The following is a 20,830-nucleotide window of genomic DNA, read 5'->3' on the forward strand; positions in this document are numbered from 1 at the left end:
CAGAAAAGGAGATCACATGCTTCAATGTTGTTGGAGAAGAGGAGAGAAAGAGAGGAAAAGAAGCTGAGTTCCTGGTTTTATTCCCCTCTGGCCTTTGATCTTGATCTTGTATCTTGTATTGGTTGTCAGACTCCCATGGGGCCATGCAGGGGCAACTCTCTAAGCTGCTTTTTGAATCCAAGTTTGGTTGAGTTCTCAGATGCCACGTGGTCAGTTGGGGGCCAATATTATCATGCCTTAATCCCATTCCCCCCTGGAGCTGAAGTGGAGAAGCCTTTATTATGTAAAGTGGACTAGCTTGGCCCTTTTAATGACCCATTGACAAAGTGGGGATGGGCAGGAAGCTGCAGGCAGCTATTCTGTCTTTTTAAAACATGTTTCTTTCTTTTCACATCCAGAGAAATATTCTGCCTTTTCAATATTTCCTAGGATATCTCATTTTTTTCTTGGAGAGGGCTGGGTGATAAATTCCTACAATACTTATATCTGTTATCTTATGCATGCTTGAGCAAATAAATAATTAAGACATCCTATCCTGTTCTGATTCCTATCCCTATTTCCTTCCCATCCCTATTTCCTGCCCTGATTCCTATTCCTATTCTGCCATATCCGGGGCAAGAAGAACATTCATAATTTATATGCGAAATGGAAGAAGAAGAAGAAAAAAAAGAGAGGCTCAAAGTATTTCATTGCAAGGACATGCCGCGCTTTTTTTTTTAAACCCAGCTCCAACAAAGAGCCGGAAGCAGCGTCACCCACCTACCCAACCCACCCTTTGAGTCCTCCGAGGACATCCGAGTCATCGCCCTTCTCCAGGCTCGCGATATTTACCTCACTTCCGGCTCGCTCGAAGCGAACCAAGCCAGTTTTTACGTCTTCGCCTCGCTCTCGCCTCGGAGGAGGTTTATGCGTCCCTAGTGCGCATGCGCCACTCGCCAACCCTCCCTCAGCGCTGGCGGCGGCGGCGAAGAAGGAGTTTGGGAGTTCAAAATGGCCGCCCCGACGTTGGTGGAGTTGGCAATGCGGGGACACGGGTAAGGCTGCTGCTTTTTTTATATATATATATATATATTTAAAGACGATAACTATGTGTGGCCTCGTTTTATTGAGCTAGGAAAGGGGGGGAACGGAGGGGGAGGGAGGGAAGCGAGCGGAGGGCCTAGAACGCGCCGTCGACGGGGCTGTTATAACGGTCGCGGGGAGGCCTTGGTCAGACCTGACCGCGGAGTTGTGGCTTCTCCTCAGGTACGGAGTCCGGGCTTTCCCTGTATTTTATAGTCTTAACGGTTTCTGACCTTTCCTGCCGCTTTATCGCTTCACAAATAACAACACAAATACTTGGAAGCTCGTCCGAGGCTTTTGCCTTCGCCCTAACGGCCGTTAAGGCTATATCCCGTCAGGCCTGGGGATAGGATTTTATACACCCCACCCGAATGTTGAATGAATGTTGTGTTTTATTATTATTTGTATTTGTATCCACATATTGTTTTACGTCTTGTTTTGCACTCCCTTCCCTATGAGTTGTAAGCCGCCCTGAGTCCCCTCAGGGAAAAGGGCGGCCTATAAGTGACAATAAATACCAAAAATACCAAAAGTTAACTTATAATTGCCCACGATCCTCTGATGAGAAGGGGGGGTTATAGGGGAAAAAAAAAACCCGACTCTTTGAAAAGAAAGTCGTCTTTTCCCTCACCAAGCCGTGTGTGGAAGGATTGGGCACGTGCGTGTGTGTTTTTTTCCCTTTCTAAATTATATTCCCAAATAAACGTATGTGTTACACATTGGACAGACGGGGGAAAAAAAAACCTTAACCAGGGATCGGGTTTGTTTGTTTGTTTTTTTTTAAATAGAGAAACCAAATTATATTCCCAAATAAACGTATGTTTACACATTGGACAGACGGGGAAAAAAAAACCTTAACCAGGGATCGGGTTTGTTTGTTTGTTTGTTTTTAAATAGAGAAACCAAATTATATTCCCAAATAAACGTATGTTTACACATTGGACAGACGGGGGAAAAAAAAACCTTAACCAGGGATCGGGTTTGTTTGTTTGTTTGTTTGTTTTTAAATAGAGAAACCAAATTATATTCCCAAATAAACGTATGTGTTACACATTGGACAGACGGGGAAAAAAAAACCTTAACCAGGGATCGGGTTTGTTTGTTTGTTTGTTTTTAAATAGAGAAACCGTATAACAAAAGAAAAAGAGAGAGCAAGGGTTCACGTGCAAGGCTTGTTTCAAAATGAATTTTTAAAAAAGATGGTGTTTTTTTTTTTTTTTTTTTTAGGTAAATGGGACTTGGGTAAAATGGAAATGTGAGCCTCCATTTAAAAAAAAAAATATATCTGTATATCTCTGTATTCTGGTTCGTTAATCAATTTTTTCCTTTTCACTGTTTATTGTAATGTGTTTCAGGTAACAGTCAGATTGCTTGTAAAGTGAGAGGTATTGAATTTTTTAAAAAGATGGTTTTTTTTTTTTTTAGGTAAATGGGACTTGGGTAAAATGGAAATGTGAGCCTCCATTTAAAAAAAAAAATCTCTGTATATCTCTGTATTCTGGTTCGTTAATCAATTTTTCCTTTTCGCTGTTTATTGTAATGTGTTTCAGGTAACAGTCAGATTGCTTGTAAAGTGAGAGGTGTTGCTCTTTATGAAGGCTTGACACAAATTGTACTCCCCCCCCCCCCCAATAAACTATGGTGGACTCCAGTAGATGTTAAGGTTAGAACAGGGGTCGGCAACCTTAAACTCTCAAAGAGCCATTTGGACCCATTTCCCACAGAAAAGAAAACACCGGGAGCCACAAAACCCTTCCTTGTGTCTGACTATTTCCTGAGAGGCCACAGAACTAGCATATGTAGTTGAATTAAACGTTCTGTTTTCTTCTAAAACTTTACTTTTCTTGGATTTATCTATGGTTGGGCTACCGATGGTCGAAAAGCTCAATAAATCTTGTGCCGGCGGGTATCACACATTATATGTGATGCATATTTTGAGCAATGGAGCCGCAGCAGAGGGCTGAAAGAGCCACATGCGGCTCCAGAGCCACGGGTTGCTGACCCCCTGGGTTAGAAGAATTTGATCCTTCTCCTTAACTGATTTAACAACTGGCACTAAGATGCAAGCGTGTTAGAGACCAGTCTGCATTATCCCACTGACTGTTGGCTATAATTTTGAAGACCAGTGGAGGTGGCCTCCAACAGCATAATGAATTGGCTAGTATTAGATTCCAAGGTGCTTTGTACACAATATTATAGAGGAAAATTTGCCAAATTCACTGAAATTGGCTGGGTTTCAATAGCTATAAACAATTTTAGATATAAAAATGACATACTAAATAAGTTTTTGACAGTGAGACAGTGAAGTACAGTGTCTAAATGTTAAACTTCAGCTTCTTTAAAGGTCTATTCCATTTGATTAAACAGTTTTTTAAATACAGTGAAACAACTGCAATGACTTCATCCCCCAAATAATGAATAATGATCAGTTTCTGATCTGTCTGTACAGTTGTTCATTCTGCACATGCCTTGGTGTTTTTCCTTCTTTGCATATATTGCCATTCTTGTTCATTGTCCTTGAATCACTATCCATCTAATGTTTCAAGATGGAACAGGAAGGGTAGACCAGATCCTGAGCTAAGCAACATTTCTTTAGTGCTCCTTCTCTACCTCCTCAGTGATACAAAGGTGATATTTTGCTCCTCACCATTCTTTACTTCATTTTTCCCCCTATTCCTTTGTCTGCTGCCCTCTGTATCCCTGTCCAGCCCATCCTATAGCACCCCATTTGGTTTTTTTTTTTAAAAAAAAATCAAGCTAGACTGATTTTTGTATTAGACAGTAGTAATTTATGCATTAATAGTGCAAGCTGAATTGGACATGTTTACACTTACGAAATTAATTGCTACTTTATCATTCAAAGCTAGATCCTTACTATTGTTTTCATAAATCATGCCCATCATTTGGTCAGACAAAAACTTATGTGAGGGCAGGATGGCATAAATATAACATTTGGTAGAGGTGGTGCCTATTCATTTCCCTCATTTTCTCCAGGGGTAAAGTTATTGATAAGGGGAGATTTCTGATTTAAAAGGGTAATCCACATATATATTCTACTCCTGCCTTAGGCTTGAAAGCCAGTTGGGTGACTTTGGGCCAGTCACTTTCTCTCAGCCCTCAAAGGATTGCTGTGGGGAAAATAGGAAAAGAAGGAGTGTTAGATATATTCACTATCTTTAATTGTTTATAAAAATAATAAAGGCGAGTTGTAAATTAAATACAAAAAATAAAAATTCTGATGTGGAGAAAAAATGTTATAAGAATTTTGTAAACTATGTTTCAGTATTAGAATCAACAGATTAATAAGCAGTTAAATAATATGCAGTTGCAAAGTATTTTAAATGTCAGTTTTTTTGAAACAATCACCTGTAAAGCAAGCACCATATATCTTAATTGCCAGAGTTTTCCGTAATAGAACATATGGATCCCAGAAAATTTTCCATTCATATTTGTTAAAGGCAAGTCAAAGGGAGAATGTTTTATACTGTCATAAGATGGCAAACCTAATTCCCTGGCATTTCATTTACTCTTTTCTTCGTCATTTCTACTTTTTGTGTGAAATTCTAAATATTACACCTATATAACTGGAAACTATTTCCACTCATTTTCTAGATAGTTTACCACTTAAATTCTGTCATGTGATATTTATTTATCTAAACAGTAGAAGTAAACCTATGTACACCCAGTAGATCATTTTGCTATCTCTCTGTCTGAAAATGATTTAAATTATGTAAATATCTTAGAATTGTCTGATTGGAAAATATACCATAAAGATATTTTGTTGATTTAAATTTATTTAGATTCTGCTTTTTGAAATATATTTACAGAATTGAAGAAGCTGATATATCGGAGCGAAGTGCAAATGAAGAAAATGGAGATATTTCAGAAGCAGACCAACCACAAATTAAACATAGTCGACATAAAAAAAAGAAACACAAACATCGAGGCAAACATAAGAAACACAAACATTCTTCAGAAGAAGATAAGGACAAAAAGCATAAACATAGGCACAAACATAAGAAACATAAACGAAAGGAGGTGGCTGATATCTCTGATAAAGAAGATGGGCCCGCAAAAAGAACTAAAATTGACTTCTTAGCTCCTCTAGAAGATTTAGAGAAACAAAGAGCATTACTAAAAGCTGAACTTGAAAATGAGCTAATGGAAGGAAAGGTTCAATCTGGAATGGGATTAATATTACAAGGATATGAGTCAGGTTCAGAAGAAGAAGGAGAAATCAATGATAAGGGGAGAAATGGAACTAGATCTGCAAATAAATCGTCAAATGTTAAGGGAAAGCTTGAGATTGTAGACAATAAAAGTTCAAAGAAACGCAGTAAGAGCAGATCAAAAGAACGGACTCGGCACAGGGCTGATAAAAAGAAAAGCAAGTCAGGAGTTGATGGTATAAAAGAGAAAGTTACTAGAAGTAAATCCAAAGAAAGAAAAAAATCTAAAAGCCCATCTAAAAGAACAAAGTCTCAAGATCAAATAGGAAAGTCAAAATCTCCAACCCTTAAAGGGCGCTCTCAAGAAAAAAATAGGAAGTCACGGTCTCCTCCTGAAGATAAAACTAAAGCAGAAGATAAGATCAAATCAAGAGATCGTAAAAAATCTCCGGTTATTAATGAAAATAAAATTAGAGATCGTAGCAAAAGATCCAGATCTCCCATAGAACAAAGAAGCAAATCCAAAGATAGACAATCAAGATCGAAAGATCGAAAATCCAGGAGATCTGAGACCGAAAAAGAAAAGAAGCTCATCAAATCACCTTCAAAAGATATGTCATCAGGGAAAGAAAACCGGTCTCCCAGTAAAAGACCTGGTCGTAGTCCTAAAGGAAGAAGTTTATCCCCAAAACTACGAGATAAACTAAGACGCAGCAGATCACCCCTGCTTAATGATCGCAGATCTAAACAGAGTAAATCACCATCTCGCAATCGATCTCCTGGTAGGAGAGCAAAGAGCAGATCAGCAGATAGAAAAAGAAGAGAATCAGAAAGGAGACGTTTTTCTTCTCCCAGGTAATGCTGACTGAAAAAGATAATGATTTTGGTTTAGACATTACTTACAATTGTGAACGTGGGAGTGGTGGAGGATAATTTTTACCAATATTCTTGCACGCTCCAAAAATCTGCCTTTGGGATGGTATATATTATGATGATATATTGGGGGTGTAAGAAATCAGCAAAATCCATGTCACTTCCTGCCTGTTAGTTATATTGCAAGTTGTCCATGAGTAATGGATCCTGTTTTAGAATATGGAAGTCTGGAGGGACCTAAAGAATGTGCAATAAAAATAAATAAATGTTTATATAGTATGCAATAGAATGGGTGAGTTGGCAGTGAATAGAAAAACCTTAGAATGTGTAAGCACGTGATTTGTTTATTTGTTTGTTTATTTTTGTAGTGCCAGTCTGTGACTTGTATTATTATGAATTGATTCATTTTCATTGGTTTCCTCTGCAGTACTGTTATTTTCAGTAGAAACTCCCTTCTTCTAATGACTACTACTATACAAAAAAAAATCAACAGACTAAAGATTGTTTTACATAATAATATATTCTAGCAGTAATCAAATTCAAGGAGAAACATATCTATGGCAAGAGTCAGTTTACCTTGAAGGGATTAGAACTATGTATATTATATAATCATTTTGGGGGTTTGTTTAAGATACCCATATTTTTGGGGTTCAGTGAATGCAAATGGTTATAAGGGAGCCTTAATATCTCTTGGGTAATAAGGGCAAGTTGCAGATGCAGTGCAATTCAGAGATTAACAAGAGAGGTATCAGGTGGATTCCTAATTGGCAGATAAATTGCTAGGTTGTATGACAATCTGAGGTGTGGTTGTATTGTTCAGAACGAAAAACACATTGAATATAGTAATAAATATATTTGTATTTTGAGAATTCTAATTTGACTAACACATCTTTTCTTAAAGAAGTTAGGCTTGTTCTCTTTATTTCTCTGTACTTGTAGTTTATCAGCCAAATGTAAATGGGGATTAAATAACTTTAATGTAAATTAAAATATTTTAGTAAACAGTCCTCAGGTTGCTTGTATATTGGAATCTAATTAGTGTTTGCGTTGCTATAGTTTTATTTTGGAAATCAGTTCAGCGATAGCTGTCAAATGCTTAAATTAGTGTGCGGTCATTGAACATATTAATGCCTTTTGCATTTTAAAATACAGCATATTTTAAAAGAATTTCAAATTCAGTAGAATTTATTTCTGTATATAATTGTTATAAAATAAAATTCACAAATTACATAAAACTGAAAATCTGTTGAAGCAACAGATTCTTGTATTTTGAACCTCTTGACAATGAATTTTGGCGATGTATGTTTCAGTTTTGGGTGGCAGGCATAGGTAGAGAATCAAATCTAAAATACTGAGTTGACTCAAAACTTCCACATTTAACATAGAAACAATAATATCAGTAATCTTTTAATTATGATTTAATGTAAGATTTTCATTAGTTTGGATGGATTGTAAGTAACCAAAAGAAATGCATTTTTATCAATATGCTGTTTATATACTTTTTCTGATAACTTTTAAATGTGATATTTTATTATTTCATTATTAAATCATTAAACTGGGAAAAATGTTGTGACACTTAGGGATTTACAGATAGGAGATAAACAGGGAGGGATATGATTGAAGTATACAGAATTATAGATAGTGTGAATAAAATAGACCAGGAGAATTTCCAAATTTCTAGAATTAGAATCATGAAATTGAATACTGAAAGTATCGGCACAGAGAAAAGATTTTTTTAAAAAACTCAGACCAATTCATTCAAGTTATAGGAAACAATGGCTATTAACCTTGATGGCTGTGTGACTGTCTCTGAAGGCCATCTGTTGCGTGGGAGACTATTAAGCTTCTTTGCTCAATTGGTTGGCTACTGTAAGAAGAAACCGCTGGATTAGATGGGTCAATGTCTGATTTAGTAGGGCATCTCTGTTCTTATGTTGAAGTCCATTTCACCACTACAAGAAGTTCGGATCCAATTCACCAAGTTTAACTTGCCGTAGATCTAAGATACAGTCATGAAAAGAAAAACCTTTTGAGTGATGAGAAGCTTTTGAAACTTGGGGAAAACAAAATTTTCAGGCTTTCCTTATGCACATTTTATACAATATGATTAAGCTTATCGTATTTTTCGGAGTATAAGACGCACCCAGGTTTTGAAGAGGCAAATAAAAAAAAAGATAGGTAGATAAGAGGGATAGAGAGGAAGAGAAAGAGAGAGAAATACAGTAGGTTGGTAGGGAGAGAGAGGTAGGTAGATAAATGGATACATACATACATACATACATACATACATACATACATATATTTAGAGTCACAACCCCTGATAAGCCCCAATTATGGGAGGAAGCTAACTGCTTTCATCATCTGTCAATCGGCTCGTCACAAGAGTCCATCATGACAGAAACCCAATATTTTTACTGTTACCTTTGTTATATTTGTGTTTTTTTATTTGTGCTGATAAATAAATAAAGGGAGACTAGTATAGATCTATTTCAAGCTATTTAGCTCTCATCAACTAGCCATACCCTTACTGGGATTCGAACCTGTGCTGTATTGCATCTTAATGGCTAAGATGTTTGCCTAAGATGCAATACAGCACAGGTTCGAATCCCAGTAAGGGTATGGCTAGCTGATGAGAGCTAAATGGCTTGAAATAGATCTATACTAGTCTCCCTTTATTTATTTATCAGCACAAATAAAAAACACACAGATAGATAGATAGATAGATAGATAGAGAGAGAGAGAGAGAGAGAGAGAGAGAGAAATACAGTAGGGAGGGAGGGAGAGTGTAGATAGGTAGGTAGGTAGAGGGATAGACAGAAAGAAAAATAAGAGAAATACAGTAGTTAGGGAGAGAGTAGGTAGGTAGGTTGGTAGCTAGAGGGATAGAGAGAGAAAAATAGAAATACAGTAGATGGGAAGGGGGAGAGAGAAGGTAGGTAGGTATATAGGTAGATAGTGGGGGGGGGGAGACAGAGAGAAATACAGTAGGTAGGTAGAGAGAGTGAGTAGGTAGGTAGGTAGATGTTTCCAGGTGTATTTATCCATGTGCTGGAGAAGGAAATAGCTGACAACCTATAGCACCTAAAACTTTGTTTCTGCTGGCACAGCCACTTGATCAATGTAATTCTCATCAACCACTAACTAAACAGCTTTCTGAAAGGGGGAAAAAAGTTTTTGTACTATTCAAACATCCCCCAAACGGCCCATTTTTCATGAAAACGGGCCCATTTGTTTCAAAAAAGGCATTAATAGCCGGGGGGGGGCTTACAGAGTGCTCCTGGGGGGGAAACGAGCAAAAAATGGCTCTTTTTTGCGAAAACGGCCCTTTTTTCTGTCAAAAAAAATGCATGCATAGCCTTATGGAGGCTTATAGAGTGCAGCGAGGGGGGGGGGCAAAAACGGCCCATTTTTTGCTCATTTCTGCCCTCCCCAGACCCCAGGAGCTGTCTGAAAGCCTCCTTAAGGCTGTGCGCAGCCATTTTGGTGAAGGGGCGGAGCTTCAGGAGGCAAAAAATGCTGTATTCGGTGTATAAGACGCACCCAGATTTTCAGCCTCTTTTTAGAGGAAAAAAGGTGCGTCTTATACTCCGAAAAATATGGTAAGTATAGTGAATGAGAGAAAGCAAACGAATGTCTGTTGAATTAGTTGCAATATTGCTAGAGGCAATAAAATAGGTGAGGATTAAGTGTAGACAGCAGCTAATACTTTGCTAAAACCTGAAACTGCTGTAATATGTTGGATAATATGAAAGAAATATGATCTGATCAGGAGATTAATTTTGCTCATAATAATACACTTTGGTTATTGCAAGAATCTTTTTAGTAATTCTGTAAGCAAAATCACAATTTTGCATTGTCTAGTGTACTACATTTCAAATATATGTGCTACCTTTGTCCCATTTATGTCTTTAAAAGTAGTGGATTAGAATTCACCTTTTTGTTTACATAGATATGCTTACACTATATCTTCAGTTTTGTAGTCCAGAATCATATTTCTGAAATGCAAGGCAGTATATTGAAAAGAAAAGAATATATTTCTTTGCTGAAGAAAGCAAAAAAATGTGATAGTTAAGAAATATTACTTTTTGCCTCCCTCAGCTGACCAATCTCCCCCCCCCCTTTAAACTGTAGGTCATGATTTATCCTCAAGGGCTGCTTTCTTGAATCATTTTTCTAGATTAAGCATTTCAGTTTTTATCTGCCACACACCCAAATTATTGTAATCATTGTAAATCTATCATTACAGAGTGTGGCTTTACTTTAAAGAAAAATCTTACGCGTAACATTTTAAAATATTTTCCTACAACAATTTGGATAACAGTGGAGCCTGTTATGAATTTTCACTTTATTGTTTCCAGACTAGTTTTACGACTGTAAGTAATTAAACTGTAATCAGGTAAACTAATCCCTTCTGTTGCCCATTTTCACCGCCAGCAGGTTAGGAATGCAATCACAATTGGAAATTTAAAATATACTATGAGTAGTGATGGAATAAAGCCACCGCTTGAGATTTAAAATGCATGTTAAAGGGAACTTTCTAGTGAATCTTATGCATCTTAGTCCATAATTACATTTTTGCTTAGGCTCTGGCTGGTAGAACTAGGTTTTTCTCTACCTGGACCGTCTCTGTAGGTAGATTCTAGTCCCCAGTCTAGGTTTCTGGATTGTACATGGTCCATTTGAGGAGCTACTCTTAAAATAAAACTTGGTGACACCGATCCAGCCTCTCCAGTCCATCTCAGGATCAGCCAATATTGCCAGGCTTTCTAGACCCATTTTAGATTGTTAGTCACAAGTGTCTTCTCTCAGAGTCCTGTTTCTTTTTACGGAGTTTCGTTTTTTCTTTATCTGTTCAGCAGCCCCCATTTGTTTTGGGGAGCTAACTAACATCTATTCTCAGGTTCTGCTTATCAGCTCACTAGGACAAAGTGATTGTTTAGTTGTCTGGGCTCTTCATGATAGATTCACAAAGAGACATGCCCCCTCTAGCCTATCACGCACATTAATAATTTTAGTGTTGTTGGCATCACTGCAAACTTCAAAGAAAGAATCTATACAGTAGTGATATTTTTGCTTTGTTACATTTAAAAAAACATGTTCTTAATAACTACATAAACACAAGTGCAGGAGTTCAAATTAATGTATATGAAGATACAGTTTAAACATTTCATGTAAATTTAGATGCTGATAAATCCTGATGTTTCATTCTTTAGAAATAACACTGTCTTTAGTATTATTTAAGTTTCTGTTTTCTAGATTCTTGGTTTTAGAATGTAAACTAAGGAAATAAGTCTTGAGTTATATTTCATTCCTTGTCAGCTATAAACTTAACTCAAAGATTGCGAAAATCTTTCCAACCTAATATCCTCTAAAGCAGGGGCATCAAACTCAGGCCAGATGTGTCACATGCTGGCTCCAACCCCACCCGGTTTAGCAAAGGGGGGGGGAAGTCCCAATATGTCACATGACACCACCGTGACTGCACAAGTTTGATACCCCTGCTCTAAAGCTTCTGAACTAGTTTTGTCAAATCTTACTTAGATTGCTAATCATCAGAAGATGCGGATCCTAAGCCTGAGTTAGGTAACAACGTCATCCTTTTGTGTAACATTTTTCTTTTGTTTAAATTTATCTGTTCAATATTATTTTCTAGTTTAATTTCAGATTGAACTTTTAAAGTGACTTCCATCTAAAATGAAATTCCTTTTTCTTTTTTACCTGCTTCAAGAACACGAACTAGAGATGACATCCTCTCAAGAAGGGAGCGATCAAAAGATGCCAGTCCACCTAGATGGTCTCCTTCAAGAAGAAGATCCAGGTCTCCAATTCGACGAAGATCTCGCTCTCTACTTCGACATAGCCGATCTCCAAGAAGGAGAAGTAGATCTCCTCGGAGGAGGTATATAAGCTGTATAGTTTCTAAGCAAAATAAACATTGTACAAGTGGTATTTTCCATTAGCATGAGGGGGTTGATTTTCTCCATCTGGCTTCCACCTGCCATCCAAATACATTGGTATCCTGAAATCTCTTGTCCCTCTGAAGTAGATTGTGAGAATGTGTAATGCTCTGCAATAGGGAAGATTGTGTTATCTTTTGTTACATGATGCAGTGCAATCATATCTGTATGCTAAAAAATAATGATTCTTTTCAAGATGAGTTTACTTTTTCCAATTTTGTAGCTGAAACTTCGTGTCAGATTATTCTATATTCCTTTTTGTCAGTAAATATTTGAGTAAAAATATATTATCCTAATATCATGGCTGGTAAAATAGATACGGTTGTTAATCTAGATGCTAAAATAATAGTATCAAACAAAATGAATATGGTTGTTATAAAAGTACATATTTTGTTAAATCCATTTTCAGAGACAGGGGTAGGCGTAGTAGATCTCGTTTGAGAAGGCGATCCAGATCACGAGGTGGCCGTAGACGACGGAGCAGGAGCAAAATAGAAGATAAATTTAAGGGAAGCCTTTCCGAAGGAATGAAGATTGAGCAAGAATCTTCATCTGATGAAAAGTAAGTTTTGTATTTCAGTATCTCATATAGTGAGGTACCCTGGAATGATAAGAAGCCTTAAATTGTGAGTTTAAACTAGTAAGTAAAGCAGTGTTTCCCAACCTTGGTGACTTTAAGTCCTGTGGACTTCAACTCCCAGAATCCCCCAGCCAGCATAGCTGGCTGGGGAATTCTGGGAGTTGAAGTCCACAGGACTTAAAGTCACCAAGGTTGGGAAACACTGAAGTAAAGTATGTTGCAATGGATTTGCTTTTGTTGCATTGGTCATTATGCTGTTCCAGTGCTTCTTTCACTAAGATGGGATAGAAACATGGTAAGGAAAACGATTTTTTCCAGTTGTTTTAAAAATCTAGAAACTGGATTGGTATTGAAGCGGTTTAATAATATAACTGAATATTTACATATTAACTATGAAAAAATCCTGGGAACAGATGAAGTACTGGATGATTGTTGGATGCTAGATATCTGTATTAATACTTGGGGAAACTTTAGAGTAAATCATAAGGAGAGCTCTTTTGTAAGCACAGTAGTCAGCATGGATTTGCCAAGAACAATTCTTCCTAGACTAATCTTGTCTTATATTGACCCCCCTCCCCAACTAGATTTTTTTTAAAAATGATACGAACTGAATTTATCTTGATTGTATCAAAGTTTTATCAAAATATTAATAACAGCTTAGTTTGCTTAATGACTGCCCTACAAAAAAACCCACATAAAACTCATTTACCACCACCATTTACTACCATAGTTCCAGGGTAAATTACCGTTGTAAGTTGAGGACTACCTGTAAAAGGGATACTAGTCTTCCCTATACAATAGCTGAAATAAATATAAGTTAGATCATGTAATTTTTATTTATTGTAATTTTTTAAATCCCTCCTTCATTATTTTTATAAATAACTCAGGGAAAACCCATTCCTTCTTACATTTCCCCAAAAACAACAATCCTATGAGATGAGTTGACTGAGAGTGTGACTATCCAAAGTCGCCCAGGGGGGAAAGTGTTTTCAGTTCCCTGGAATTCCTTAAAATGAAACAATTCTTGTCCATAAAAGTGTAGAACTTCCTGATAGCGATGGAGTTGAGAACTATCAAATGGACATGCATCCCAACATGAGGGAAAATCCACTTTTCCCTCTAACCAGCTTTCTTCAGGAAGAATTTCTAATTAAGAAGCTTTTAAGATAAGGTAAATAGCAGTTAGACTTATATACCGCTTCATAGGGCTTTCAGCCCTCTCTAAGCGGTTTACAGAGTCAGCATATTGCCCCCAACAACAATCCGGGTCCTCATTTTACCCACTTCGGAAGGATGGAAGGCTGAGTCAACCCTGAGCCGGTGAGATTTGAACAGCCGAACTGCTGAACTGCAGTCAGCTGAAGTAGCCTGCAGTGCTGCACTCTAACCACTGCGCCACCTCGGCGCTCTTGAAAGAAAAATAGCTGCTGCCTAAGGACAGAGATGAAATTTTCTGTGAACTTCAGGCCAAGAATGTTGAATGTTATTTTGGAAAGACGTGTTCTTGTATCAGTACATACAGTACTAAGATGTCAAATGGTTAATTTATATAATGATAGCCTTGAAGACTTCGATGTTGAAGAAGAAGATGAGGAAGCTCTAATTGAGCAAAGAAGATTACAGAGGCAAGCAATTGTGCAGGTTTGTTATGTAGCTAATTCTATTCTGACCAGACTAAAATTTTAAGTAGACTTATTGGAAGAAATGTCATTTACTTGTAACATCTGGGAGCTGTTCAGAGTTTGCTGTAAGATGGCTATCTAAACGTTTTAAATAAAAAGTTTGGTAAATTCCAGATGTCATGTACACAAGGTTGTAATTGTAATTGTCAGGTGTTAGAATAGTCCTACTATTCAAGGTTGTAATGGCTCTGAATGACATTTGTTAAAACATTTATAATGTAGGGCCTTTTTTTTAAAAGGTTGCACAAAAGAAATTTTTGCAATTTATGAAAACTGAGGAAGTCTTAAACTTGTATAACTATTGTATGTAGTTCGTACTTGCTAGAGCAGTGTTTCTCAACCTTGTCAACTTGAAGATGTCTGGACTTCAACTCCCAGAATTCCCCAGCCAGCATTTGCTGGCTGGGGAATTCTGGGAGTTGAAGTCCAGACATCTTCCAAGTTGACAAGGTTGAGAAACACTGTGTTAGAGCGTGTTCAGATATTAAAATGGCCTTGCATTTCCAAACATTTTCTGGCATAATTGGTTGCTACTGTGTATCTTCCCACATATGTGGCAGCTGAAAGAGGAAAGTGGTTAAGAAGAAATAGACTGAAAAAAGGGCTTGCATAGTAAATTCCAGGCTATTGCAGTTTGGAATATACAGTATGAAACAGATTTCTCAGTCTAGAATTGACCGAATGCATATTTATTTATTTATAAATCAAATTTATGGACTGCCCATCTCACAGAACAGCTCTGGGCAATGTACGATTAAAAACATAAAAATAGTATATTTCAATAAGAGGAGGCAATTACAACAAGAATAGAACAAAGTTAAAAGGTGGCCGGAGAGGGGGAGGGGGCTTTTAAGGTACTTAAAAACTTCAAGGTTATGTGCTCTAAGGGAGTTGGCAGAGCCATGTATTCAAGCTCTTCCAGAAGAGTATGTGCCATGTAGTGCTTTAAAGCATATAACCAACTCCTTGAATTGAACTTGGAAGCAAACTGGCAATCAGTGCAACTTACATCACAAAACATTACATGCATCACCCTTGGGGCAACCAAATTTGCTTTCGCAGCCACATTCTATACCAGTTGAAGCTTCCAGATACTTTTCAAGAGTAAGCCCCATGTAAAGCGTATTGCAATAGTTCAAGTGGGAGATGACCAGGGCGTGAGTGGCTTCGCGAAGGGCCTCCATATCCAAGAAGGGACGTAACTTTTGCACAACAGGAAGTTGATTTGCTTTTATAGCAGAATCTTAATTCTTGAGCTTCAGGAACTAAGCAAAAACATCAGAGATATAAAATGCAGATATATAGTCCAGAAGGCGCAGTAAATAGATTCTTTAATAATGCTGGAGGAAGTGTAAGTAACATTTTTATTTATCTCATTATCAAATCCAGCATAAATTATGGCTTTTTTCCTTTTTTTAGAAATATAAGTACTTAACAGAGGATAGTAACATGTCAGCGCCATCTGAACCAAGCAGTCCTCAAAGCAGCACTCGCAGTCGTTCCAACTCACCAGAAGGCATTCTTGAACGAGTCGCAGCTGATGTTAAAGAGTATGAACGAGAAAATGTGGACACTTTTGAAGCCTCAGTGAAAGCAAAACACAACCTCATGGCAGTTGAACAAAATAATGGTAACAATTACAGAGTTTTTAATACATTCTGAAAGAATAATTACCAATCAACAGCAAGATATTTACATTAAGACAGCTAAGTGAAGCAATTTATGTCTTTAATTTATAATTGAATATAATGTTGTTACTTGTAGATAAATAGAAAATTAGCTAAATTATGACTGAAGTCACTGATGGATTTGAGACACTGAAGACAAAAATATATCCATCTTCATAGACTTAAGTTTATAGACTTTATAGAAATTCCTGTTCAGTCATTAGCACAATGGGTGAAGTGTGGTGCTGGGCAGACTTCTCTTCCTGCCGTGTGATTTTCTCCTTTCATTCCTCTCCCCTTCCTGAAATTTTCTTTTGTCCTCAAAAATGTTCTGTTTGGGAACCCTCTGAAGTGCATTTTCATGACATATAGGGTTGCAAATGATAAGAGAAACTACTACTTGTTTCTCTTTGCAAACATTTTTATAGAACTAAATGAATGAATTTCATTTACCAGTAGTTTAATTCACTTAATACAATATATCAGACAGGGACACAGTGTACATATTTCTAAACAGCACCATGTATTAGCATTTCAAAATTTATTTAATACTGTTAATAATAAATATAGTGGCATGTATTTAATATTTCTTACAGTTAAACGAAAAATAGAAAATTGAATTAAATGTTCATCTCTCTTAGCTAGTATGAGTATTTCAGCTCACTGCCATCCTTAATTCTTGAAAAGCAGAAAAACTGTCCCATATGCAATGATAAATTGATGTACATTACCTAGTTTTACTGACCAGAGCTATAAAACTTCATTCTAGTTTAAAAATTAAGATGTACTAGAAAACCTATGCTCCATTGGGTCACATATCAGATATATTTCCTTTCCTAAACAGAGAAACCAAATGACCAAAAGCACTGGGAGCAGGAGGAACAACTTTCTGCTGTCTTGCCCATTGAGTTTTCTTGCAGGAATCTGGCAGAGAGTGTTGAAAACCTCCCCTCCCTTTTTCTTCCCGGCAAGCAAGGAGTAGGTGGCTGCTGCTGAGTAGGGCGGGATTGTGAGACTGGCCGGGAAACTATCATGGAACATTGAAAATGATTATGTGACCACAGCACAATGCAGCAGCAGCCAGAAGCCCTGAAGTAGTCGCAGCGTTTCCAAGTTTCATTCCCTTAGGAGTCATTTATACTGGATTTTAGACACATTCTGCAAATTAGCCCATTTGAGGTACCTTGGTTCAAAAATTGTTATCCTATGATGCACCATTACACCCAGTTCAAGATCATGATGAGAGCTTTAGCAGTATATAGGTTGCAGGTTTTAATTTTGGAATCTCTAAAAATTGAAATGAGTGTATTCTGTAGTTTAAACTGTTAAGAAAAGCTGTTTGGGATATTCAGCTCTTAATTCCTATCTTCTCTTGAGTTGGGGTAGCACAGCTTTCTCCATTCAGAATTGTAAAATTAACCATCTTAACTTTGGTGCTAAATGAAAACCTTATTTTTCAGTCATTTCAAACTCGTAGATTTTAATTGACCATTTTGTTTATGGATTGTTGGTTTATTTATGGATTGTAATTGTGTGTATGTCATCTAAAATGATCTCAGATTAATTACATTTGTGTCTGTGTGTATATAAACTTGTTTATCATTTCATTTTCTTTTGTTCTAATTATTTAAATATTTGTTTAAGGTTCATCTCAGAAGAAAATCACAGCTCCTGATATGTTTACAGAATCAGATGATATGTTTGCTGCATATTTTGACGTAAGTGTACTAATAGATATATTTTATCATGATTGTTGAAATGCAGAACTGTTTTAATGAAAGAAATATATAAAAACCTCTTAAAACTCACTAAATTATTTCAAGAAAGTTTAGAATATGATTTTAAATATGATTCTTCAACCGTTTTTACAATCTTGAAGGGGTGATTGCAATTTTTCAGTGGGATATAAATGGGTAAACATTAAAATACTTTTAACTTTAGTTAACTATGAACTAGTATCTTACTCTTAGGTTAGTAAAAGGTATTGTAGTATAGGTTGCTTAATATTACTTATCACAAATTATTGTATGCTTATGGACGGACAGAAAGAGAGATAGATATTTAAAATGTGCTGAAAAGGCTTGTCTTTATTTCAGAGTGCACGTCTAAGAGCTGCTGGCTTTGGAAAAGATTTCAAAGAAAATCCAAATCTCAGGGATAACTGGACGGATGCTGAAGGATATTACCGTGAGTACAGTTGCTAAATTTCTTTTGTGTTATCTGCTGAATAAAACTGGTCAATTAATGTCTATTTTAATGTTATTAAAGTGTCTTCATTCTGCATAACTAATTTGTATGTAGCCATGTTCTCACTAGTTCTTGTGCTTTGTTTTGAATGTACGGGGCATCTTAACATGCTTTTCTTTTCCATTCCCTGTTCCAGGTGTTAACATAGGTGAAGTGCTAGATAAACGTTACAACGTGTATGGTTACACTGGCCAAGGAGTTTTCAGTAATGTGGTTAGAGCCAGAGATATGGCGAGAGCAAACCAAGAGGTGGCTGTGAAGATCATTAGAAACAATGAACTTATGTAAGTGAGAAAGTTCAAATGCTTTTGATTGTATTGGGCCATTCAGTAATAATAGCAAATAACAAATATAAAAGAAATCCTGATGAGCAGAATTTATTTATTTATTTAAAGTGACACATTCATCAATCATATGTATAATTAACTGAAGTTCATGGACTTCAACAGTTAGTTTTAGTCACTAGAGAACAGGATTTTTTCATATGTCATATTGCTTAAATCATTAATATATTTAAATCAAATGTTTTTTCGTAATTTAACGAATAGCATGTGGGAAAATGGGAATTGTTTGGCCTCGTCTAAATATTTATTAGTGACTTAGCCATGTTACAGAAAAATTGAAATGTCTATTTCCTTGTTGTTCTGCACAGAACGGAAATTATATTTTGTTCCAAGCTTGCAATAAACTATCACTGAGAAGCTTGTTTGAGCCATATTGGGTCAATTGCAGTTTGGCAAATTGAAAATTCATTGACTTTTAGGGTTATTATTAATTTTTTCCAGAGCAAGTTGCAGTGGAATCCTGGCTTAATTGTGCAGGGCAAGTGGGGCAACATTAGTACACACCTCCATGCTATCCTCAGCAGCTTCTACCCTGCCAGATCCCACTGATCTGCTTCCTTTACCTTCCAGTGTATTCTTTCCCTGCACTCCCATAGCTATTGCCTAATGATATCCCCAGTAAAGAGCAGATTCTCATCATGGCATATCTCATTGGCTTTCTTACCCTTAACTTTTGCCAATTCCTTCCCTCTTCTGTCTCCCCTCAATGGCAACTAGTGCTCCTAGTCTTCCTTTCCCCCTCCACTTAATTACACTGCCACCTCTACCAAACAGCCTGTTCTCAATGACATCCAGAATAAGGCAGTCCTATTCTATTTTATGGACCAAAATATGTGCAGTGCATTTTTCCTCTTCTCTTCCTATGCTTGGAATACTGTATGCCTAAACAGTTTACATATCCCCAGATTTTGCTACATTTAATAGAAAAGGAATACGTAAGAATTAAAATGTTATATCTCATAGTTTCTCTCTCTCTCTCTCTCTCTCTCACACACACACACACACACACACACAACAACAACAACAAAACAACAAAATATTTCAGCATTTAGAAAAACCCAAGTGTGCCCAGAATTTGCATTTTTATTAATTGATTTGGTTTTGAATGGAGATGGACTTTAAATTGGAATGTTTTTGAAATATTGATGGAAAACTATAACATTGAAAATTACATGATTGAATATAGATGGAAGTGCAGTTTGGTTTTTGTGTTCTGCTACTGTAATAAATCATATTTTTTTTCAGGCAAAAAACTGGTTTAAAAGAACTGGAATTCTTGAAGAAACTCAATGATGCAGACCCTGATGACAAATTTCATTGTCTACGTTTGTTCCGACATTTTTACCATAAGCAGCACCTTTGTCTAGTATTTGAACCTCTGAGGTATGTATCAAAAAGTAAATTTAAGTCCCTTTAAAAAAAAGTTTTATCATAACATACTGATTTATGAAGTTTTACATTGTTATTATGCCTCCGAAATAGTTATTCCACCAGTTTAATGTCATTTTTTCATATTTAATGAACATATTTGAGGATTAATACAAATCTGTTCATGTATTTACATTTTAAGGGTACACATGCACTTTCCTGTTCCAATCAGCAAATTTAAGACAATTCTGTCATATATTAGTAGTTTTTATCCAATAGTTGTAACCTATAATATTTGATTAAATAATAAAATATTAACTTTGTGAATTCTGACAAAGAAGAAACAGTATAAAATCAATAAGTGGAAGTCATACATTTTTTAATGTGTATTTGAAACACTTAACATAAAATCCTTTAAGTTCTGTGCAAATATTGAAGCAGTTTGTCAGCTTGAAAAGATAATTTGTTTTCTGAGCATCAAATTTCTGTCAATTTTATTTGAAGTGGACATTGAAAAGTAACACTCTGCAGTTGCTAAGAAACATCCATACTGTAATTAATGCAAATAAGTTTTCACAATCACCCATCTGTTGCTTAGCTGCTTGGTTTTCATACAAATCTAGTTAATGAACTTAGCACATCTGCTGTTTTCAATAGTCCTTTGCAAGTAATTTGAAGAATAAAAAATACTATGTAAACATTTTTAACATATATTTATAATGAGTCATTTTTAAAATATTCTACAGATTTTTGTAAAAATGAATTTTGCGTGTTAAGTTTTGTTCTAGTTTCAAAGAAGATAAAGACTCTTATCTGCCACACTTACACAGCCATCCATCTCACGCAGCATCCATTCATTTATTACACTCCACCATGCCTAT

General features: G+C 36.3%; 1 protein-coding gene across 5 annotated transcripts in view; it reads left to right on the plus strand.

The window, feature by feature from the left end:
• Positions 1-909: 909 nt before the first annotated feature.
• Positions 910-20,830, plus strand: part of PRPF4B (pre-mRNA processing factor 4B) — a 29,524-nt gene continuing 9,603 nt past the window's right edge. For all 5 annotated transcript variants that reach the window (XR_004255834.1, XR_004255835.1, XR_004255836.1 and 2 more), the window contains exons 1-10: positions 910-1,034; positions 4,890-6,086; positions 11,833-12,003; positions 12,471-12,623; positions 14,201-14,282; positions 15,743-15,953; positions 17,635-17,708; positions 18,087-18,177; positions 18,374-18,521; positions 19,827-19,964. Coding sequence is in view for 1 of the 5 variants with exons in the window: in XM_032222472.1 (XP_032078363.1) it covers positions 991-1,034; positions 4,890-6,086; positions 11,833-12,003; positions 12,471-12,623; positions 14,201-14,282; positions 15,743-15,953; positions 17,635-17,708; positions 18,087-18,177; positions 18,374-18,521; positions 19,827-19,964 (2,309 nt within the window). In the remaining 4 variants the exon portion in view is untranslated. The remainder of the gene's footprint in view (positions 1,035-4,889; positions 6,087-11,832; positions 12,004-12,470; positions 12,624-14,200; positions 14,283-15,742; positions 15,954-17,634; positions 17,709-18,086; positions 18,178-18,373; positions 18,522-19,826; positions 19,965-20,830) is intronic.

Source organism: Thamnophis elegans, chromosome 8 (assembly GCF_009769535.1).
Source record: "Thamnophis elegans isolate rThaEle1 chromosome 8, rThaEle1.pri, whole genome shotgun sequence".
NCBI classification, from domain to species: Eukaryota; Metazoa; Chordata; class Lepidosauria; order Squamata; family Colubridae; genus Thamnophis; species Thamnophis elegans.